The sequence below is a fragment of the Pagrus major genome, chromosome 2, assembly GCF_040436345.1.
Source record: "Pagrus major chromosome 2, Pma_NU_1.0".
Lineage (NCBI taxonomy): Eukaryota > Metazoa > Chordata > Actinopteri > Spariformes > Sparidae > Pagrus > Pagrus major.
The window spans coordinates 19818322-19842558 of NC_133216.1; the positions used below are offsets into that span (position 1 = coordinate 19818322).

General features: G+C 42.0%; 2 protein-coding genes across 3 annotated transcripts in view; one reads left to right on the top strand and one right to left on the bottom strand.

The window, feature by feature from the left end:
* inppl1a (inositol polyphosphate phosphatase-like 1a) overlaps positions 1-17755 on the top strand; it is a 29969-nt gene extending 12214 nt beyond the window's left edge. The window contains exons 5-27 of the mRNA XM_073484189.1: positions 1086-1232; positions 1632-1722; positions 2533-2622; positions 3522-3620; positions 5449-5599; positions 6121-6227; positions 6698-6800; positions 6967-7163; positions 7407-7524; positions 9758-9854; positions 10021-10159; positions 10256-10355; positions 10992-11080; positions 11182-11263; positions 11372-11461; positions 11950-12063; positions 12380-12556; positions 12654-12809; positions 12951-13035; positions 13513-13599; positions 13746-14517; positions 14854-14987; positions 15323-17755. Of these exons, the coding sequence (XP_073340290.1) occupies positions 1086-1232; positions 1632-1722; positions 2533-2622; positions 3522-3620; positions 5449-5599; positions 6121-6227; positions 6698-6800; positions 6967-7163; positions 7407-7524; positions 9758-9854; positions 10021-10159; positions 10256-10355; positions 10992-11080; positions 11182-11263; positions 11372-11461; positions 11950-12063; positions 12380-12556; positions 12654-12809; positions 12951-13035; positions 13513-13599; positions 13746-14517; positions 14854-14987; positions 15323-15434 (3337 nt within the window). The 3' untranslated portion in view covers positions 15435-17755. The remainder of the gene's footprint in view (positions 1-1085; positions 1233-1631; positions 1723-2532; positions 2623-3521; positions 3621-5448; positions 5600-6120; positions 6228-6697; positions 6801-6966; positions 7164-7406; positions 7525-9757; positions 9855-10020; positions 10160-10255; positions 10356-10991; positions 11081-11181; positions 11264-11371; positions 11462-11949; positions 12064-12379; positions 12557-12653; positions 12810-12950; positions 13036-13512; positions 13600-13745; positions 14518-14853; positions 14988-15322) is intronic.
* Positions 17756-19750: 1995 nt separating this feature from the next.
* phox2a (paired like homeobox 2A) lies at positions 19751-22135 on the bottom strand. 2 transcript variants are annotated; one of them, XM_073492975.1, is made up of 3 exons: positions 21913-22135; positions 20393-20580; positions 19751-20245 (listed from the first exon to the last, which is right to left on the bottom strand). In XM_073492975.1, the coding sequence occupies exons 1-3, from the start codon at positions 22133-22135 to the stop codon at positions 19751-19753; spliced, it is 906 nt and encodes a 301-aa protein (XP_073349076.1). The 2 variants fall into 2 exon arrangements, with proteins under 2 accessions (XP_073349076.1, XP_073349067.1); XM_073492966.1 differs by having other exon boundaries at positions 19751-20264; positions 20337-20580; positions 21913-22126.
* Positions 22136-24237: the final 2102 nt, after the last annotated feature.

Below are 24237 nucleotides of genomic sequence, written 5' to 3' on the forward strand. Positions count from 1 at the left end.
CACAGATGATGCAAGGCTTTGATGAAGTGGGGGTATAGTTTGTCTGTGCACGCACATGTGTGTGTGGGCTGCTCATATCTTTGCATATTAATGAACAAAGGTCAGACTGTAGTGAAATGAGTTAGGTGGCTGCATTTTTGTCAAAACGTTTTTAATAAGATGTAACTAACTGACTAAAGGTAGAGTTTTCCCAGAAGAGATGAAAGAGGTAAACAAAATGAATGTGTTGCAGTAACCTTTGTCACAGTGTCAACTGTAGGTGAAATCAATAAAGCAGCATCCTCCTATCAGTCACTGTGGTCCTCATTTATCAAGTGATCATGGAAAAAGTGTAGAATCAGCCATGGGTATCAGCCATGACACTTTCTACATTGGTTTCATTAGATTCACAAGACATTACCTTTTCACTGCACCGTTTTGCAGACTTTACATGTTAGAAATAATGCTTAGTGCAGGAAACTTAACTTTGAAGAACAAGTTACACCAAAAGGAGGTTTTATATGGCCCCAATAAAAGTGCTGTATTGGCTGCGAGAAAAACAAAAAACTGCAAACAGCTGAATTATCCGTCAGCTTCGTTTCTACACCACAAAGTAAAACCAAAAAAGGAAGCTGCTTTTCTTTCTTTACCTTTTTTAATGTTTGTATCAGAAAGAAATTGTGTCATGTTAAACATCACAAAACTCTTTGCAAGTTGTAGAAGTGTAGTTGTTGGCCAGTGTGTAGGGGGCTGGGGGCATCCTGCTGGCTCACATCGTTGAGTGAGTGAGTGAGTGCGTGCGTGTGATTCCAAAAAATCTGACTGTACGAATGCAGTGCTGTATCAGCTGAAACTTTAAATACTTACGTGTGAGAGAGGAAACAAGAATATAACAAACAATAAAACAACATACGACTGAGTCCTAAAGAGGTTTAGGCAGGACTTTAAATCTGAACTCATGGACAAATGAAAGATTATAGTATTACAATATTTCTGTTATTTGTAAATTCTTTCTATTATAATCTGTATTCTCATGTTGTGGAATTAATTGCATTAAGTGAAGATGGTTATAAATAGTAACTGGACTTTATTTGAACGTGTTTTAGTGCACCAGCAGCTAACGGCCTCAGCACCATCTCCCACGAGTACCTGAAGGGCAGCTACGCTCTGGACCTTGAAGCGGTCAAACAGGGAGCGTGCGCCCTGCCTCACCTCAACAAGACACTAGTGGCCTCCTGCAAACGCCTTAATGGGTAAGAAGGACGCAGCATCTCACCTGTCGAGGCACATATCCAGCAGACACACACTCTCCTGTCCATGCATATTTCAAACAAAGCTGTCCTTTTATATATCTACCATTTATGTAGGGATTTAGAGCTAACAGAGCTGCCTGCGTCCTCACCTCATCTCTTGTTTTGGTAACATGTTTCACATTGAAACACCGACAATAAATAAACTTGAATTAAAAACATGCTTGAATTAGAAATTTTCACAAAAATAACAGAATCACATGATTATTAACCATCTGTTGTTCAATGTGTAGCCCCTAAATGTGTAGTTTTTCTTAAAAAAGTTAAAATGAAGAGACCTAAGAAGGATTTTTAAGCTTTGAGATAATGAAGTTGTGGATCTCTCTTTGTTTCCCCAAACAGGGAGGTGGATAAAGTTCTCTCTGGTCTGGAGATCTTATCTAAAGTCTTTGATCAGCAGAGTGCTTTCATGGTCTCCAAGATGATCCAACAGGTAAACATCTTTGCTTCTTTGTATGTGTGTGTGTATCAGCTTAGTTAGAATGGAAGCGATGGAGGCATTCCTGTCTTCCCATTGGTAGCAAAAAGTTTTAACTTCAACTCGTTTAGTCTATTTGTTGTCAGATTTGACAGCTCATCACTTCCAGTATTGCTCACTTTGAACGTTATGTTTGTCACACGAGGATATTAAATCAGCTTCACGGATGATGGAATATGTGACATAATGTCTAATGTCATCACTTTGGTGTTAGCCTTGTGTACAGAGCAGCCAATCAGAATACGTGAAAGAGATTCAATAACAAGTTCATGAAAAAACAGGAAGAGAGACTTTTTGGAAAGGAGCCTTAATGGCTTTCACACATAGTGGAAACTATAGACGCATGCATATAGACTAGTCACATGAGGTGGTCACATACAAACCCATACACACACACATACACACACTCACAAAAAGAAAAGTTTTTCTTCTCCAGGGTCTTCTTAGGACAGCTGAATTAGACTCAGTCACACTACAGTCATACACATGCTGTTCTTGTATCACAAGGAGACACTCACACAGAGTAGTTTGTGTCTGTCTGTGTAGTAAGCTGAATGTGCATGTGCCTTATTGGTGAAGTTCTTACAACAGTTAGGCGATGATATGTCACACACTTGTTGATATTTACGTGAGATGTTTATGAGCAGACCATAAAACATAAAATCACTTTCTTTCTATCTTACTTGCTTCCTGTTTTTTTGTTTTTGTTTTTTTTAATGGCACAGCTCACACAGGTTTTAATTGTCTGTTTATTTTCTCCATCAGTCAGTGAATCAGGGTGGAGACCAGGAGTTGGAGAACCTTGTGACCAAGCTGGCAATTCTCAAAGACCTGCTGTCCTCCATAGAGAAGAAGGTACAGGCATATATTCAGTCATGTGTAGGCACGCACCCTCACACATGATCACTCCTGCTCCCTCTCCAAGTCACACACACACAGACAGCTGCTGGTCAGAGGTGGTTAGTTTAGATAACCCTCCCCATATGATGGATCATCTGTCCAGAGGCCCTGCTGGCTGCATGCGTAGCCCAGCATGAAGAGTCGAGGCTGATGTGTGTGTTTGATGAAGTGAGAAAGAGAGACCCTTTTCTTTTTGCAGCCTTGACACACAACATATGGTAAAAGAAGGAATGGGGGTTGATTTTGTGACATTTTTGAACAGAGCAGCCATTTTTCCAGCTGTAGAGACAAGCAGTTAAATAATATTTGCATAAGCTGTAATATTGTGAGAGCTGGAGTGTCATGTAGGTCACAACAGGGAAGTATTAAGAGCTGAGTTTTTTGTTTTTGTGTGCCATACCTAACATTATGGTTCCCGCACAGTTAACCCCCTCTGTTAGGCTTTTTGCTTTTATCCCTAATTTGCAAGTACAGTCCGACCACCTCTGCCATGTTAACAAGTCAAACCATTTGTACTCGGACATAATTTTTTAAGGAGGGGCTTTAGCTGCCTGGGAAGGAAATGGCCTCCGTGTTGCATGTCTGCATGTCTTAACTCATGTGATGTCACAGGCTCCGCCTTCTCTGCTCCTGTTGGATCACATCCAGAAAAATGGGGAACAGTTTCCTTGTTGACACCGACACTGAAGCTGAAAATAATACATTTTATCTGTTTGTGTGTGTGTGTGTGTGTGTGTGTGTGTCTCTATCTGAGGGTGTGTGTGTTTGTGTTTGTGTTTTGCTACTTCTCTCTCCGTCTTTATTATTTTTTTTGTTCTTCCTTTTTCATTGTTTTTCTCTCTTTGTCCCCTCAGGCTCTGAAAGCTCTCCAGGACATGAGTTTATCCTCTCCATGCTCCCCTCCACCTCTCTTCACGCGTCATAGTAAAGCCATCCCTGTGCAGGCCTTTGAGGTATGTATCTACACCCCCCCCACATGCACACAAACTCACAATTTATTTGTGGTTGTCACTCTGAGGTGATGTGAGGTCAGTACTAAGGAGCTAGTGGTGATATCATCTGTTCCTAGCTTGTGGTCTTTACAGGAAGTGCATCAAATAAAACTAATCAGGGAAGAGTAACATGAGAAGTATGTGCATTTAAGCAATTATCAGAGTGCACACATACATTCACATGTAAGACACTAACTTGTCTCAAAGGCAAAATCTAGCTCTACTATATAATACATTTTAGGTATGCATTAAGGCCATATGATATTGGTAAAAACCTCACACTGCTATGTTTTGTTTTTCTGCCATCTATGTGGCAATTAGAAAAAATAAAATTAATTTTCACCAGATAACTTAAGTAGCTCAATAGAGGCTAGGCACATGATTTCACAGTAGGCAAAAGTCATCATAGTTACAACCACTGAGTAGCGGAAAGACACACAGTGCCAACATTGTTAATGTTTAGCAAGTCCTGCAAATTTAATCATTCAGCTTGAATCCTGCGGAAAACATTTTTAAAAAAGTCCAAAATGTGAAAGAGTTAACTTTCCTAGCTTAATACTGCGCACACTGCAGCATAACTATTGTTGATGCTGTCGGTGCTGAAATGATATATTGTTCAGCTCAAGTATGCACCTTATAATCAGATCTTAAGTTTTTGATTCTTCCTTTTTTATGACAGGAATAGTGTTGATGTTGTAGAATGTCCAGATTTGATTCATGAAATGCTACGATGCTGGTTTCGTTTCACAGAAGACACACTGAACTTGAATTACAGTTAAAGCAGGCTGTGAAGTCATATGTTTGTCACCACACTGCGGGAGGTTTGTCAGCAGATGTAGGACTAAAAGAATGTTGTGATGTAATGCACTTCCTGTTGCATCATCAGTGGCTTTTTCATGGTATATGTTATAAATCACTTTTGGTATCAGATTGACACATACAATGAGTATCTTACTGAGTGTGTATAACAGAAATTTTGAATAGTCTTCGTAAGATTAGAGTTGCTTTATTTTGAAAGTGTCCTGACAACAGAACTTATAGACATAGGAAGGAAGCTGTGTTGAGTGGGAACAAAAAAAAGGAAAAGAAATCAGTATTTGAAGGTGAGAGATTCAGAGTAGGGAGAAAGAGGTTAATTGAGGGATTATAATCACTGGTAACATGTTGGGAAAAATGTGAGACAGAGAAGGAAGAAGAGGTGAACGATTTGAAACATTAGCCAAGTCTGCATCCTCTGTGGCGACCTCCTTTCAGCAGCTTCCTGTTGCACAGGAACAGAAAATGTTGTTATGATGAGGAGATGGGTTTACGATGTGGCACCTGAATCGCCCACTGACACATAAACAGACTCTATTGAGGTCTTATATGATATGACTCACAGTCAGAACACATTTCTGTCTTCTGGTTCACATTTTTCATATGAGAAATAATGAGTTGTACGTCTATGATAGCAAGCCCTTTGGATTCAAGTACAAAAGTCTCAACCTCTCAGTGAACTTTCAGAATATTCCTTAAGTATATGATTAACAGAAATTTGTGAACTGGCTGTATATATTTGTTTTCAATTTCACATCACTTCATGTCATGGAAGCAGCAAGTTTGCTTTGTATGTGATAAAAAAAAAACATGGAGAGAGTGCTGACAAGTCCACTACTTTCACTTTGGAGACCCCTGGTGGTGTCAAGAGTTGATATGATTTGAAAAGACTCGTAAATGTTTATAAATGCACAACAAGCAACCCCGGTTTCTGTGTGTTTGTTCAATCCCCTCCTCCTCTGCACTGCTGCAGGTAAAGCTGGATGTTTACCTGACAGAGCTGACAAAGATAGGCAAGAGTCAGAAGTACACTCTGTCTGTTGATGTGGAGGGAGGACGACTGGTTGTGATGAAGAAGGTGAAGGACAGCCAAGAGGACTGGACGACCTTCACACATGACAAAAGTGAGGATTACTCAAACACTCCATACATAATAAAAAATGGTGTTTTCTGAACAGTGTGATGATTGATCAGTGTTTCCCCCGAGAACTTTTCGAACAGAAATCTGTTGAACAGAGATAGTGAGTCACTCAGATCGTCTTGTGACCAGTTCAGTTTGTAGATGGCAGCCTTAACAACAGCCACATTCATTAAATAAATGCCCTTTTCTGTGATAAAGAGTGTCTTTACTAATGTTTTATGTTGAAAAATTATAATACTTTTTTGTGATGTTAATGGACGATTCTTGATGGTATTTGTTTTGAGACACGGGTGAGGTAAAGACATAAAAAACTAAACGCAGATTTAATGGAAATCCACATATGTTTTTTTTCTCCTGTTTCCTTTTTTCATTGCTCTCCTTCCTTAACTTAAACCTTCTTCTCGCAATCTATTCCTTGACCTTGCTATCCCTCCCTGCCTTTGTCTGCCTCTCCTGCTCTCTGACCTTCTGTCTCCTGTCTGTCTGCCTATTTGTCTGTCTCAGTCCGTCAGCTGATTAAGTCTCAGCGGGTGCAGAATAAACTGGGCATTGTTTTTGAGAAGGAGAAGGACAAGAGCCAGAGGAAAGACTTCATCTTTGCTAGTGCCAAGGTTTGCACACACACTCACACACTGCCTCAAACATTCATTTGTGGATGTAAGAAAGCACAATTTTTCAGAAAGTCAATCATGCAAACACATTAACATGTACCCAGAAACATATCAGTGGTATACATATTCATATTCAAACTGACAAGGAAGTGCTCTCATCTTTCAACATTATTTGTTTATTCAAATCAGATGAAGGACGATAACACGTCCAGGATTTGCCTGGTTTCATCTGAAACTCTTCCTAATTTGATTCTCAAATCATTGCTGTCTGTCCTTTTAGATATTATTTCTCTTTTAATTTAGAAAATGTGATAGAAAATAGTGAAGACAGTTGTCTGTAAATACGAAATAAACTTACAGTCATTCAAATTGTTTAAGGTTTCATGAAGGCACATATACATTCTGACTGTTGGTGCCCTTTTTTGGCGACCTACACTCACTGTTGTGTGTGTTTGTTGTGTGTGTTTCAGAAGCGGGAGGCATTTTGCCAGCTGCTGCAGCTGATGAAGAACAAACATTCCAACCAAGACGAGCCAGACATGATCTCCATCTTCATAGGCACCTGGAATATGGGTTAGACACCCACACACACATTATTTTTAGTGTCTTTAGTGTTTCTTTTCAACATGAGCTCTTTTAATAGCAACACCTATTGATGTATCATAGTTATCATAAGTTGCATTGAAAAGTAACAAACATATTTTAAATCATAATTTTCCATTTTGGTCTTTGTCTGCAGGCTCAGTGCCTTCACCTAAGTCTGTGGCCTCATGGGTGTTGTGTCGCGGCCTCGGGAAGACCCTGGACGAGATGACCGTCACCATCCCTCACGATCTTTATGTATTTGGAAGCCAAGAAAACTCTGTGTGTGATCGGGAGTGGGTGGAGTCGCTACGTGCCATGCTGAAAGAACAGACAGAACTGGATTATAAACCGGTGAGGAAAACAGCCCGAAACAAAGATTTTAGTGACTAGAGATTTTAAATGAACAAAGCATTATGCTACATATCACAATCTTTGTTCATGTTATTCTTACTATTATTGAAGTCATGACAGAGAAGAAATATTCAAGGTGACATGTTTGAGAAGGTTGAAAACTGGATATGAAAAAAGACAGGGCTTGTACAGCACAGAAATTAAAATGATAGGTTCCTCATTGTCTTTTGTTGTTGGTCGCAGATCGCAGTGCAGACTCTGTGGAACATAAAAATTGCTGTGTTGGTGAAACCCGAACATGAGAACCGGATCAGCCACGTGGGGATGTCCAGTGTCAAGACGGGCATTGCCAATACACTGGGTAACAATTGTACTTCAGTCTGTAATCTTCCGTCACATGCTATACTTCCTGGTGAAAATCAAGAGGAAATTAAAGCTGCAAGCAGCGATGAACGGGCCCTCGCAGGCCACGCGGGTCGGGCCGTGCTGCTGTCGAGGCATGCTCCTTACCCGGACCCATTGCCCCGTTATTGTGCGCGCATGTCTTAACTGATAGCCAAAAAGCGGTTATGTGTTGATAATAGCGCCACCTGGTGGTGATTTTTGGTGTGTGAGTTACAGATGCCAGTCTATACCGGCCCAATCAGTTTCATATCCATAAGTGTTATGGTGTGGGCACAGTGCCAATTATAAAATGAAACTGCCACCAGAGCGCCACCTAGTGTCAGATCGGTAACACCTTCGTCAGCTGTCCTCAGGAGGCCATTGGCAATCAGTGTACCAAGTTTCGTGTTAAGTCGACCAACTGACGTCGAGATATAAAATACTTCAATTTAAATAGCGCCACCTAGTGGTCATGGGCCAAGATTTTGCACAGAGCCTTAGGGGCTCATGGGGAAGTAGTGTCCTCAGTTTCATGTCATTTGGACACACCAATGTGGAGATATGCAACACTTCCTGTTTTGACCCGAATCCACAGGAAGTTGTTATTTAATAACTTGAGTATTCTTTGGCGTATCAAAATTCTTTTAATAACTTTTTGTCAGAAGGGTCCACTGATGCTGTGTGCAAAGTTTGGTGAAAATCGGTGAAATTGCCTGGGAGGAGTTCGAAAAAGTAGGTTTGTGACATTTCGCGAGCTAGCGAAAAAAAACGCTAGGCGCAAATGGGCGTGGCCTATATCAGGAGATTCAGCAAGATTCACTGAACGTGTGGATATAAGGTTTTTGAATGTGCGACAAAGTATGTGGGAGTTATTAGGCAAAAATGGTTTGTGTTGATGATAGCGCCACCTGCTGGTCATTTTTGGTGTGTGAGTTACAGGGGCCAGTCTTTACCACCCCTATGAATTTCATATCCATAAGTGTTATGGTGTGGGCACAGTGCCAAATCTAAAAAGAAACTGCCACCAGAGCGCCACCTAGTGTCAGATCAATAACACCTTCGTCAGCTGTCCTCAGAAGGGCAGTGGCAAGAATTGTACCAAGTTTTGTGTTAATCCGACCCACCAATGTCGAGATATAAAATACTTCAATTTAAAGAGCGCCACCTAGTGGTCGTCCACCACAATTTTGCACAGAGCCTTATGGGCTCATGGGAAAGTGGTATCCTCAGTTTCATGTCATTTCGACAAAGCAATGTGAAGATATGCAACACTTCCTGTTTTGACCCGATTTTATAGGAAGTTGTTATTTAATAACTTGAGTATTGTTTGGAATTCCAAAATTCTTTTAATAACTTTTTGTCATGAGGGTCCCCTGATGCTGTGTGCAAAGTTTCGTGCAAATCGGTGAAATTGCCTGGGAGGAGTTCGAAAAAGTAGGTTTGCGACATTTTGCGAGCTAGCATAAAAAACCGTAGGCGGAAATGGGCGTGGCCTATATCAAGAGATTCAGCCCGATTCACTGAACGCGTGGATATAAGGTTTTTGAATGTGCGACAAAGTATGTGGGAGTTATTAGCCAAAACGCACTTTCCTTGATTGTAGCGCCACCAAGTGGTGAAAAATCACAACGACAACAGATTATAAAATTTTTCGCCAAGCCTAATGTGTTTGCCAAATAAAATTGACTTTTCATTCACATTCAGGCAGTGAAAAATGCCATCATTTTGGACAAAGAAAAAAAACTAAAAATAAAAATAATAATAATAATAATAATCATTGCAATTACAATAGGGACCTCGCAGGTTCCCTGCTCGGGCCCTAAATATCCAAAATGAAATAACAGCACAAAAAACACCAAAGTTTTCTGTTAACAAAGGGGCAATTCAAGGGGTTATTATGATTTTATTACTGCAACTCTTGCGGTTTGGACTCGAATTAAAAGTTAAACATCTGTTGATGTTCTGTCTGATCAGAACTCCATGATTCATATAAGCTCTATAAACTTTTAAAGCAACCTTGACGTTTAATTCCCCAACTTTATGAATAAGAGAATGACACTAGATTTAAATTTTTCCTAAACTAAAGATGGACAGGATCAAAATATGTCAATGTTTTTTGCTCTTTCGCAATAAAGTAATGCGTCATTATGCAGTTACTGCCAGTTATTGTAATATTTTTTGTTTGTATGTCTGTTTTGATGGTTCCCTAGGTAACAAAGGAGCTGTGGGTGTGTCCTTCATGTTCAACGGGACATCTTTCGGCTTTGTGAATTGTCACTTGACATCAGGGAATGAGAAGATTGCCAGGTACCTGCCACAATCCTACACACACATTATGTGTATGGTTGTTTTTTTCAGGTTTTACATTACATCCTACTTTGTGGGGACAGACAATTTTTTTTTAAAAGACATCTTACACACTGCTCTTTTACCTCGTATTTCCTGTGACACATGTAACCTTTGACTCTTACAGGAGGAACCAGAACTACCTAGACATCCTACGCCTGCTGTCGCTAGGAGATAAACAGCTGAGCTCCTTCGACATCTCGCTGCGCTTTACACACCTCTTCTGGCTGGGAGACCTCAACTACAGGCTGGATATGGACATACAGGTGAAGCAGAAGACACACACAGATATGCACAGTGATGAATCACAGCAGACTTGGATGACGCCTTATTTTGTAATCCTGTCTCATTTGTGTCTGCAGGAGATTTTAAACTACATTAACAGGAAGGAGTTTGATCCTCTGCTGAAGGTGGACCAGCTCAACCTGGAGAGGGAAAAGAACAAAGTCTTTTTACGTTTTGGTCAGTATGCCTGTGTTTACCCCAGACTGTTGTTTACCTCGATTCCCTGTGCACAATTGAATAGATCCTCCTGAGGTTTTTGTTAGTAAGAGCAGGGTTATGCTTCAAACGATAATTAAAATATCTCAACATTAACAGAACGTTACTTCACTTAAAACGACTCAAAGCATATTTCGATGGCTACACAGGAAAAGTGGCGAATCAATCAGTTTATATATTTATTTATTTTTGCAGCACTCTAGAAAGATAAATGTTTGAAGACTCTAAAATGAGCCTTTCAGTCTCTCGCCCTTTTAGGAATTGTGAGAAACTGAGATTTTCTCTTGAGCTAATGTCAGATGAGATTTACTTAAAATACAGCCTGCTAACATGGAACACTGCTCTCATCAGCCACGGCGTATCACAAATACCAAAAATGTTTTAACAAGAGAGGGAAAAGGCAATCTGCCATTATGTGCGTTCATGGTTTAATGCAACCAATCGGTCAACTTCTTTCTGCTGACTTCTTTCTGGTGCTGTCTCAAATAAATTTGAGACTGAGATTATTAAATGCTTTACAGCTTATCAATACTTTACAGCTTAACACTTAACCAGCTACAAGCGCTCACATTTGAGTGAATCTCTGCTTGCTTGCAGCGGAGGAAGAGATCTCTTTCCCACCCACCTACCGGTATGAACGTGGCTCAAGGGACACATATGTCTGGCAGAAGCAGAAGGCCACAGGGGTATGTTGTTTATTTAACTCACATCAGAATATCACTTTATTTCCTCTTTTTGTGCGTCGACCTGATAATTCTGTGTATTTTTTCTTCTCTGTCCGTCACAGATGAGGACTAATGTTCCATCCTGGTGTGACAGGATCCTGTGGAAGTCATACCCAGAAACACACATTGTCTGCAACTCCTATGGTGAGACATTTGTGTTTCACCTTGCATAAACCTCTACGTGTTGCTTATACTTCAATTAATGTGATTGATCAACAACTAGACTTAAATATATGCTGTTGTTTTTTTCAGGCTGTACAGATGATATAGTGACCAGTGATCATTCCCCTGTGTTTGCTACCTTCGAGGTGGGGGTAACCTCCCAGTTTGTCTCCAAGAAAGGTACAAATAGATTGACTTAAACTCTTCAGAAAATACTTTCTTTGTTCACTTTGTTTATTTTCCATTCCTGCTCTGACTCGTGCTCCTTTCCTTCAGTTCTGGCTCTTTCTCAGGCTGCAGGTAGACCACATGATTTGACCATAATGGCTCATTTTCAAAATAGAGCAACTCTGCACACAATTCAAGAAACTTAATGATGACCTGTTTTTTTTCCAGCTCAAATCTGGACAGTTTGTGATGTACTCCTGTAGTCTGGTCAGTGACTCACAGCTGAACAGAAACCAGAAATAGAGTTGAGCTGAACAGAGAGGAATAAAAACATCAGCCTGTTACTCATTCTCTGTGTTCATTCATACTGCAAAATGTCACATTTACAAGTAAATTACTAACTCTGTTTCTGTCCTTTGTATGTGCTATTCATCACCACCTACTCAGATATTATCTCTCTCTCTTTCCACCCTTCTCTGCCTCCACCTGTTTCTGTTTAGGTCTACCAAAGTCTTCAGAGCAGGCCTACATTGAGTTTGAGAGCATCGAGGCTATAGTGAAGACGGCGAGCAGAACCAAGTTCTTCATCGAATTCTACTCCACTTGTCTGGAAGGTGAGATCAACATCCACCAAAATCCACCAGGAGTTATAGCACAGACGGGGTGGATGTAATAAAACTGTATCTGTTTCTTCTTTTTGTATCTCTCTCCCTCCCTCCCAATCTCAGGCAGTCAGTATACCTTTAAGCTAGAATCCATTGTTGACCTGTGCTGCACGCCCACCTCCTGTCCACTCTGTACTTTTGAATGAATTGCAATAGAAACATCTCCCTCCTCTTCTTCCCTCCTCTCCTACCCCACCTCGTTCCCTTTGTCCTCCCTCCTGTCCGCCCCGCCCTGCATTTGTATCTCTCTGTCTCTCATCTGCAGAGTTTAAGAAGAGTTATGAGAACGACAGTCAGAGCAGCGACAACGTCAACTTCCTGCGTGTGGGCTGGTCCAACAAGCAGCTAACGACGCTCAAACCTCTTCTCTCTGAGATCGAGTACCTGCAGGACCAACACCTGCTGCTAACAGTGAAATCACTGGATGGATATGAGTCCTACGGTATAAAGAGAGTGTTTTGTGTTTTTGCCTTGGCCATGCAAAGCTTTTACACTTCTTTTAGTCTGACAAACAACTATGTGTGTGCTTTTCCTGCTAGGAGAGTGTGTGTTGGCTCTGAAGTCTATGATCGGTAGCACAGCACAGCAGTTCCACACCTACCTGTCCCACCGCGGCGAGGAGACAGGAAATATCAGGGGGTCCATGAGGGTCAGAGTCCCCTCTGAAAGGATGGGAACCAGGGAGAGACTCTACGGTAACTATGGGGTGATACACAGACTGTATTTCTAACCAGAGAAGAGGGAGGATGTAAATGAAGCAGTTGAGACAAATTAAAGAATGGAAAGAAAAGATGTGAGTTGTCCCATGTCCAGCTATTTTTATTGTTTTATTTCAGAGTGGATCAGTGTGGACAAGGATGACACAGGCGGACCTAAAGGGAAATCCACTTTGGTATCCAGAGTGGGACATGAATACGTCAAGTCAGTACTGTCTACTCTTTCAATTTATCAGTTGATGTAGTTTTATGGTAAAGTGCAAAACACTGAATCTTATAATTATAATAGGGTATAAACTCAGTTTCGGAATACAAAAGTATTTTAAAAAAATGCATCTGTGTTAAATCTGTCTCATTTGTCATGTTATTCTTTCTCTCTCTCTATCTTTAAAAAATGTATTTCAACAAAAACACCATCATTATGTTGAAATGAAAAAGTTTTTATATTTTCTATGCTTGGTATTCTTCATTTTGTAATGTTAAAAGCTCCCAAATCTGTATTGGTCTGAAATGGTTATGAAGATGGAACCTCATACGGTTGAAGTGTTTTTTTGTTCCAGTGAAATTTTGGAGGCTTTATACTGTATTTTTACCTTTATTGCATCTTGTATCCTTCACCTTACGTCAGTCCCCTTTCTAAATTCTCTGTATTGTACCACTTGCCAACCTGTTCTCGATGCAGGCCGTCTGTGATTCGTAAACAGCTTGGAGAGCTGGGAAAGGTCAGCGAGGAGGGAGAAAGGAGCAGCAAGGAGGAAACAGCTGCAAGGTATGGACACTCTCATGTACTGTGTACACACTGACCTTCAAATACACACGCACAAAATACAACCTGTCAGAAACACTTTTGATGTGTTGATTTTTTTACACAATAAAACATCGACCATCTGCTCTGTTTTTGTTTGTACTGTGAAGGCCCAAACAGGATGCACCAGACGGTGATCCATCCATCAGCAAGAACAGCTACAATAACCCCGCCTACTACATCCTGGAGGGCGTTCCCAACCAGTCAGCAGCTGCTCTCTCACCTGAGCTTCTCCCATCTCCTACCTCTGCAAACCCACAAGTAGCTAAAGCCCCTCTTCCCTCAGCTGGAGCTCGAACCAAACCCTCCTATCTAGGCCCAGGGCACTCTCACCCACGCAGACCCATGACTGGGCACCCAGTCCGTGCTATTAGTGAGGAGGGCTCCTCAGAGGACGATGCAGGTGTCTGTGTAACAGGAGTGCAGGGTGGTGGAACAACAGTTGGAAGCACACTGAATCGACCCCCTCCTGACTTCCCCCCTCCTCCTCTCCCTAAGGGAGCCCTGGAGATGGTTGCAGAGGCCCCCTTCCCCAAACCTCGCCCTCTTTACCCAGACTTAGCTGAGGTCAGGATCCCGGCAGCCAGTCCTGCCGCCCCGCTGGCCCTCGGAGAGGGTTTTAGAAGAGGAGGAGGAGGAGGAGGACAAGTACAAGGACCAGGACCAGGACCAGGACCAGGGGCGTTGGACGACCAGTCGTGTTCTGTGCTCCAGATGGCAAAGACGCTGAGCGAGAGTGAATTTCCTGGGCAGCCTCCACGCGCTCCTTCTGCACCACCGCCTCTCAGAGGGCAGCCAATGGGTTTAGGTCTGGACGCCTGTCGCACCTTCCCACCCAGAAATCCCATCACAGAGAGTATCGCAGAGGACATGCCTGAGGAGGTGAGCAGTTCAGTGGATCATGGAATAAAATGTAATGGGATTATTAATGCAGCTACAGGGAGTGAAGCTGTGTTGTTTTTTTTTATTGTTATGGCTTGTTTCCCTCTGGCCATTTTGGTTTTTGGGTTACGTTTTCTCACAAACACAGAAGCGCTCTTCAACTTGGGCATGACCAGGCTACTTTTTACATCCTGTTCTGCATCTCTTATCTCATATATTTTATAAGTTTTAGTGCTTCCTTCTTGGGCTAAAGGAAAATGGAGCCCATCCCAAGCGAGCATATAGTTTCTTGTACTGTATTTTTAGTTGATACTGTTTTTTATCTCCCCCGTTCAGGCTCTTTGGGGCAGCAGTAGCTCATCTTTGTCTGTTGGGGAGTCTTCAGTGGGTGAGTGGCTGCAGAGACTGGGACTGGAGAGGTATGAGCAGGGTCTTCTACACAACGGCTGGGACGACCTGGAGTTCCTCAGGTACATACACTCACACACTCAGACATGTTAATGTTCATGCTCTGGTGCGTGCATTCACATGTAATACCTATTCTGAGCTCCTTAAATCTTGTCCCTGACAGTAACCCCCATATGATAATTAAAAACAAACTAAAACTAAAAATGAAACTAATAACAACTAAACTAAGATGACACATTTCTGAACAAAAATAACTAAATGGAAACATAAGGGTTTATGTGTTAACTCTAGACGACTGAACAAAAAAGAAACAAAATAAAAATAAACCTTAATGAAAAATACATAACTATAGTAATAACCCAAAGATGTTTCTCAGATCTTGTATTGTTTTTTCCAGTGACATCACAGAGGAGGACCTGGAGGAGGCGGGGGTGCTCGACCCAGCCCACAAGCGAATCCTGCTGGAGAGCCTCAGGCAGCAGCAGCAGCAGCAGCAGCAACAGAAATAAACTGTATTGAACTGGTCTATGACTGGTCCAAACTGGCCTGGTACCACACCAGGTCCCAAGAGGCCAAATCTCAGCTGAACTGAACTGAACTGAGCTGGAAACGTGCCAATTAATGCCAGACTGTGCCTTCTGAGAGAAATTGCACTCCATTTGTACTTTTAAAACACTTGTTGAACCACCATCCTTTTCACATGTACTGTATGTGTGTCGTTGTAGAGGTGGCCTTATTTAATGAGAATCATTTCAGTCCTTAATGCGTCACTACATAACCCTCGGCTTTAGTGAGAAGATGCAGGACGAGATTGTTTTTCTGGTCAGACAGAATTGGAGATACAACTCATGTATGGAGCAGCTGTCAAGTGTGTTGTACCGTAAGTTCTGACCTGCAGCTTCAAGCTAGTGTTAAAGCTTGTTTTCCTTTTTTTGTCCTGAGAAACCTAAACTGAGGAGAACCAGAGTTATGATGCCTCAGAAATGGGAAATTGCAATTGATTAGAGCAAAATGAGAAGAAGGTTTTTTGTGGGGAACTGGAGCCTTGAAAACACACTGCCTGTGTTTTGTTTTGTTTTTTTACAACACTGTGTTCTTCTCCGAGTCTCAGGTTTTTCCCCACTAATAGTCTCATTTGGGAAAGTGTGTTGGAACTGTGAGAGAGCATTCGAGGGTGATGTCAGGCAGTGTAACTCCCTCGCTTCGGTGATGCAGGTTGAGAGGAAGTGGTGACAGCTCAACATTTCTCTAATTTGTTTTTTTACTTTTGTTATGATGTTTGAGCTACTGTTTTATTGTCACAGTGTCTCAGCATGTATTTATAGTTTTATGTTTGTTAATTTTTTTTATTGTTTTTTTTTTTTTTATAATAAAGGGAATATGGAGCAAACCAACCAAACCAGTCCTGCTAGAGCTAAAATGCATATTTCACCTTGCTACAACATCTGACTGAGAGCCCCTGGTGTGTGACTCAACAGTGACTGACTCACCTTTGTTTTTCTGACACTTCCTGACACATGCAGAGTCTTGGTGCAGTCACTATTTGGTTAACGGATCAAGAAAATGAAGTAGATAAAGCAATAAAACACGAGGCAATAAACACTGCACCAAAGTGAAATATCATTATGAAGTTTTTACCCTGTACCTTTCAATTTAAGATCTTATTTTAGCAGCATGTGGCCCAGGTTTGATGGGTCACATCTGTTGCTCATTTCATTTTAAATTGTGTATATGGAGCAGTGTTCAGGGAATTAGCTAACATAGCCAAACAGATTAGCTAATGGTTGTTCTACTGAAGATTTACCATCGTTACTGTCATTGTCTTGCAGAAACTATTTGTTCCTGTTACATATTATAGAAATGTGTCTTATTCTGTTGATTTTATTTGGCAGACATGGCACTTCATAATATGTTAAAAACAGAAAAGTCAGGTTCATGCAGGACTCAGGATGGTGTGGGGGGCTGTTGTTCTCTAAATTAACCAGCAGGTGGTGCTGCTACTCCATAAAACTCGTCAGTAGAGGCTGACTGTGGAAACTTTGGGGAAAATATGACACAACTAAGTCATGTTCAGTGAAATGTTATAGTTCTACTCGATGGTTTGTTTATATGTTGTTTAAGCTAAGCGTTAACTTACCCGTTAGTGTTCAGTCTGCCTGTATTTGTTCTTAATTTAAATCCTGCCTCCTCCTCTGCCTTTGAGACTGAAAGCCAGTTTATGGTTGTTGTAAGAGATGCTGACGTGGATTCATCTCGACATAGCTGACACTCTTTCTTTAACACCAAACTGTTTCTCAGATTAAGCACACAATTTGCTTTTGCTACTAAAATATGATGTAAAATATTTTGCCATGTCAACAGCTCATCATGAGAAGGCCTCGAAAGTAGAAATGAATGTGCTGTTGCATAATTGGGACTGAATATGTTGAAATCTTTAAAGATGTGATTGTAGCAGCTTTATTTGTCATGTCTGAAAAAGATGCCCCCCTCTTCTCCTGATTGTCTTTGTGACGCAGCTCAAGCCTGTGTTTTTTCTCCTACGATGTGTCTAACATTTTAACAGCCAAACGATGTAGATGTGCCGTTCAGACGTGTTAAATCTAACGTCTTTTTAAGCCTTTTTGGCCTTTCAGTGTTTTTGGTATTGTGTGCGTGTGTGTGTTTGTATTTGCGTGCATGAGTGAAAAAGAGACTCTGCCATTGTTGTTTTCTCTGACACTCAATTGTATCTTGTTCATTCATGTAGTCTCCAGTTTAGATTGTGTTAAGTTAATGTAAGATGTTCACCCATGTCATTTTTTTCAATTAAAAATCTAATATCTTTTCCTGATTTTATAGATTCACTCCTTTTTATGTTTTTTGTCATCTGCAGGGAAAGCTGACAGGATGAGAGAGTTATGGTGCATGAGCTGTAGACCTGCTTCATTAAAGGAAAGGGAAAGAGTAAGGTAAAATTAAAATGAGTGACAGTCAGTTTTTCTGACGTCTACACACAATACTCTTAAGCACACAAGAAACCACATCATCAAACGCGTCACATAGTGCTTCCATAATGATTTATTAGAATATTCAGAGTAGTGCTATAAACTCTCATTCACTAGAGCTTCCGTCGATTCATAGTTTCCATGTCGGTCTGTGAGACAGATGCTCTGCAGTGAAATAAATCTGTAAAGCAACATGAGAGAAATAAAACAAAAAGGCTACCTAATATTTATATTACTAATTACGGAATTTACAGTCACAAAATCTCATGGAGCAGTTCAAAGAAATGTGTGGCTTTCTCACTGACATAATAAAGAATATTAATAAATACATTTTTTTTTTTTTTTTTACCTTCTGGATTTCCGGAGTAAACCCTCCCCCCCTAAAGAAAATCAGCTCTGAAAACAGTCAGAGAAACAAAATGTTATAGGGATGATACACAAGCAACTTTTCAAGATGGAAGAACATACAACTGGCTCCACTTTTTTGCTTTTTTTGCAAAAAAAAAAAAAGAGATGGAGACAACGGGAACAAAATGTGGGTATTATTGGACACACAGTATTACACTCCAGCAACTGTCTGCAACTTTCTATATATCGGCAAAGGAAGAAGTTAAATCTTAAGGATTTGTGTACATGGACACAAATTCTTCATTTTAAATGTCACAAAAAAGTGGACAATTTGTGCCCATGTTCATAAAACCTATTGATTACATTTCGTCAGTATTAGACAAACTTCCGTGCTACTGGTTGCAACATTTGACCAGCTCGTGTTGCATTTCTGAGAAAGATCATCCCGTACTTGGAGACTTAATGGAAGTGATCAAAGAGTCAGAGTGGGTGATGATGAGTTGTAAGTCCACTAGAGATTGTTCCCATCAATCCAGCAGGAGAAATCATCAAAAAGACTTTTCAGTCGGTGACAACAGTGAGAAACCAGCAGTTGCACCATGATACCAACATCACAAGTCAGTTATAATTAGGTTGACAGATTTGTAGCTTACACAATGCTCTGTGTATCTCTTTCCACCCGAAGAACAAGGCAGGAAACTGAAAAAGTCTGAAGTTCTCCGTCTCTTTCCTTTGCTGAGTTTTAACAAAGTGCCCTCTGTTTGATGGAGAAAGGCATGATGGGACAGAGAGCCTCGAGGGGTGATGAGAGTGGGGGAGTCGGGACTTAATACAGTAAAGAAGGAGGAGGGGATGAACTGGGGAGGTGTCTGGTCTGGACCCGGCTGCCCTAATTGGATTTCGGGGTGGATTTAAGGGGGACCCTGTTCTCTCTGGTGGGAGTCTGTGTGTCGGGGGGGCTTAGAGGAAGTTGTGCTTGAGGGTAAAAGTGTGTTTGTTTCCCCAGCAGAGACTGAAGCATGATGTTTAGATTTCTGCTTTAAACTCGTACCTGACCGACATGCTCATCGCTGTGGATGTCCGAATGCACGGCAGGCTTTGTTGCGATGCAGTGAGTGTGGGAATGTGACGGTTGTGATTCAGCTACACACAAACATCCTTTTTAGACACTGTACATGAAGACACACACTTTTAGTTTTATCTGAGGAAGAGTGAATCCTTGTCAAACTTTGTGAGCGGCTCTGATCTGAGGGTGGAAGTGGAGAGTTTTGCAGTTGCATAATATTTTGGGGGGAGAGAATGTGAGCAGACCTTTGACTTTGTTTTCTGAGCTTTGAGTTTTTTAGAGAGAAGAACCGAGGGCCTCGCTGAACTACAGCAGACTAAGCCAGTGTGAGAATGGACAAGTCCTGACTCTCAACAAAAGCTAAAAACTCCTCACTGCTCCAGTAGAACACATAATGTCTGTTTCTAATTTCCTCTTCCTCTGTGCTTCAGAACAGGTTCGTCTTGATGCCGGGGTTGGGTTTTCTGTGGAAGGAGGACAGGACTCCGGCAAAGGGCCCGGTCATACTGTCCGCCGGCTGCCAGGCCTTCAGAATCTCCTGAGTCTGGACGGCAGGCTGGGCCACGGCCGGGTTGGACGGCCCCAGGCTGGACCAGCTGGGCGGCTTCAGCCCCTGGAGAACCGGAGAGCTGGAGTTGTTAGCGTAGCCGCTGTTGGCAGGAGCCGGGCTGGGGCTCAGGCTGGCTGGGCTGCCCAAGTTCCCGTTGGCCGAGCCCGGCAGGGAGGCCGTGCTGTCAGGTGTGGGGCTGCAGGTGGATTCTTTGGACTCGTCGTCATCTGACGAAGATCTCAGCTCGCCGCTCTTCTTCCCTCCAGAGCTGCTGCTGCTGGTGCTGCCCGAGGTGCCACCAGAGCTGTTGGCTTTGGCGTTGGCTGCACGCTCCTGCTTACGAAACTTGGCACGCCTGTTCTGAAACCACACCTGTTCAACACAGACAGAGGTACGATTAATATTTGATTTAAGACAAAAGATAGATAGATAGATAGATAGATAGATAGATAGATAGATAGATAGATAGATAGATAAAAATGTCTGTAGTCTTTTTTCATTAAAGCCTGCTCCTCTCACCTGTACCCGGGCCTCGGTCAGGTCTATCTTCAGGGCCAGCTCCTCTCGGGTGTAGATGTCCGGGTAGTGAGTCTCTGCAAACACCCTCTCCAGCTCCTTCAGCTGGGAGCTGGTGAAGGTGGTTCTGATGCGCCTCTGCTTCCTCTTCTCGTTCAGGCCGGAGGGGTCCGAGAAAAACTTGTAAGGGACTGAAGGAGAAAAAAAAAAGAAATTTGTTTAGTTTTCCAAAAGCAACATTTTAAATAGAAATTTACCACATCGTTTTTTTTGTTTGTTTGTTTTTAATAGAAAGAAATTATTATTATCAGGAAATCTTTCACAAATAGATTAACTATAATCAGATGTTTTTCGTCAAGCAAGGAGCAGCAGTTTCCGGTTTGTGGAAGGAGGATTACCTGATTGATAAATTGCGTTCAGTTTGGAGCCAATCAGAACTGACGGTTAGAAAATATGACTAATGCAAACGTGACATTTGATACTGTAACTACAAATTGTTAACAAGAAACAGTCCATTCACAAAGCTGGTTAATTCACGCTTTTTACGTTTTATTCGGCCGAAAAACATTTTTATGTTTTTATGTTCACTGTGAGTTTTTGGCCCGTAATACATCATTTATCCCAATTACTCAAATTAATTGGAGGCTGAAAACCTACTAAAGGCCTAATCGGACTGTTTATTTAACGGATTTATAAACGAAGAGTGGACTTTAGGTAATTTTATTGTTTGCAATTAAAATGTAATTCAGTTATTTAACTTCACGCGGCTTCTAGAAATGTCACGATGCGTGAAGCAAGCGTTAATAAATGTAAATATATATAAAAATAAATGTATGTAGGTGTGAGGCTGTCAGAATTACATCGTTATAAAGGAGACAACGAACGAAATGCATGTTGGGTATAAAACCTTACATTAATTTGATTTATTAAGATGGATTACACGCAAACAGTTGTATGTTAAGTGTGTGTGTGTGATTCGATAAGCTCAATTTCGGGAAGCTGTCAAACTTGCATATTGATATTATTGTTATGAATAATATTATATTATATTATTATTATTATTATTATCATTATTATTATAAGCCTGTAGTCCTCTTATTTATTGTAGATTGGCGCATGCATACACTGATTTATTATGCAAATGTCTCAGTTCATGAATGAATATTTTGCCTTGTTTATTTCTCAGGAATTCTGGATCAATAAACATAAAAAAAAACATTTCAAATGATTTAGGCCTGAAACTATATATGTTGTCAGGTCATCTAAAACGAAAAATATAGTTGACAGTTGAATATTTTCTTATTTACATTTTTGTTTTTCATTTCTATAGAAGCGATCTCTGCCAGCTTACGCGAGAGAAAATGATGGAGACGACTAAATGTTCAGCTTTTATAACTTTCTTCTCCGTCTTAAAAAAAAAAAAAGAAATATCCTAATGAGCAGTACTAATTCGTTCCTCCTCTAATTTTAAATCATATTATTTGTAGACCCTCGTGATAATAAAGCGGCAGCTCCCGTCCTACCTGAGGAGTAAGGTGTGGGCTGGTGCTCCCGCAGGGCTCCCAGGGTGCAGCTGGCCGTGCTGAGCGGAGTGCAGCCCGGGTTGGAGAAGGGTCCGCTCCGGATCGGGTTGTACTGGAAGGAGCTGGCCTGGCTGCAGGAGCTGAAGTCCGCGTAGGCCGACGCTTCCATGGCCGCCATGCAGGAGTCATAGGAGTTCAGGTAGGAGTAATCCATCTTATACATGGAGGTGAGCCGGCGCAAACACCGGTCCGCGAGAGAAACGACGAGGGGAGCTGTGAGCGGAGAGGTTTCTGCTGTCTTCAGCCTTCAGACTTTTATTTCACTTTTTGCGCTGAGAGCAGAGTTGGTGTGTGTCTCCAGTATCTCCCAGGACTGCCGCTTCTCTCCGCGAGCTCCTGCCAGCTGTTTATCTCACTGTCACGCGGACGTGTGGCGCGTTTTCTCGGTAAATAATCCAGATGTTGTTCCACTTCTCTCACTTTCTCCTGGCCTCCTGTCTCTTCCTCTGTCCGTCTCCTCTCTCTTCCTCGCGGGACTGCGGCTCGCTCTGCTCTCGCGCTCCGTTTGACAGCGCGCTGCGGCTCGCGCGGTGTTTATAATAAACTTGGCAGAGCGCGAGACAATAGCGAGGCGGTGGTCTAGTTTCCATGACAATGGCACCAGTGAGTGAGCGTGGACACGGACTGCCCCCCTCCCCCCACTCCCCCTCTCCTCCTCCTCCTCCCTCCTCTCACTGCACCGCCCACGCGCTCCGGAGCATCGCGAGCTCGTCGCAGGTGTCTGCAGAGTTAAAGTGTAAAAAAACAGACACTTTTCGTTTAAAACTGTTACAATGCCTCTTTTCTGAGGACGTTTTTTTAATTCCTGTGAGTCGACTCTTCCCTCTCAGCCCAAATATGACAAAAAAGCGTCCGTTTCAATCGTCACACCTCCTTTCAATGAGCTCACGAGCTCTCCAGGTAGAAATTTAAGGACTGTTTTTAACCAAGACACATACCTCTGAAATCAGGCTGTATTTCTCCTGTTATTGCGCTATATTAAAAGAGATGCCTCTGCTGTGATTCAAGCCCGTGAGCCAAGAAAGCAGTCCGGCCTAACAGCATCTGAAGCTGCTCATAAACCAGATGTAGCGTATTTGTGGTGTTTTCTTTTTTCGAAATAGCTCATCTTTGCATTCAGATAGAAGACTGGGACTCAAGGGGACTTCTAGCTCCAGAATTTGTTTGTAGAGTTATGTTAAATATGTTAAGAGAGGCCTATGAGCCTGAAGAGATTTTAAAAAAGTGAATAGAAAGGAAATCGGAAATGGTCCGATATTGGACGCATCTACAAAATCACTCACAGGATAGTCATCCTTCCGCTCTTCCTGGATAATAATGTCTGATTATTTTGCGACATTACTGCCCTACAATTACAGTAAAATGAATCTATTAGGCTGCCGTGAGTCGGTGCGTGTTGAGCCCCAAAATAACGCTCCACTGCCGGTCGTGGAAACAACTGCACCTCAGCCACAGAAGTCTTTATGTGACTCAAAACGTCCAGATGTGACGGTGATTGCTGAGATTAAAAGCTCTGATTTGATTCCGATCACTTTTGCAGAGATGTCACCAGAGCGCGTCAGGTTGATGTATAGGACGGGAGAGGGAATTGGCTGCGGAGACAACCGAGCAACCACGACAGGCTAACCATAAACGCATTGACGCTTCATAAATTGGTTTAAGTTTATTGTTCGGTGTCATACAATGTGATAAGTCATATCCCACACGGGCCCCCATCACACACACACACACACACACACACACATCTATACACACTCAAAGAGTCAGGCGTGCGCTCCGTGCAGTTTAAAAACATGTCGGCTGCTGCTGCATTTCAAGCTCTGCTCATCAAATTAACAGGCTTTTTATTATCGGATAAAATCCGACAAATAATACCCAAAAATTACATTGTACGCGCATGCCAGAAATTAATTAAGTTTGTCTTGTGTGGCCGCTCTTTCCTCTTATCTCTGCCTGACCAGAGGCTGCTTGATGACGCTCCTTAATGACATTAAACCCAACAAACACGCGGGCGCATGCGCGGATCGGCTGTACCCACTTAAACTACAAACAAGTATTGATAATAAGATGTTTGGAGCGTTTATTGTGTGGCTGGTGGAGGGTGTGTGTGGGGCGGGGCTCCTGTTCATACAGCTGTTCATGTCGTGCAGATGTTGGATGATGCAGTTCTGGTTGGACATCCCTCATGTCTGTCTGTCTGCCTGTCTGTCTGTCGGAGTCCGAGGCTCACCAAGGCCACACACATTAGCTCCGCTCCACTGAATA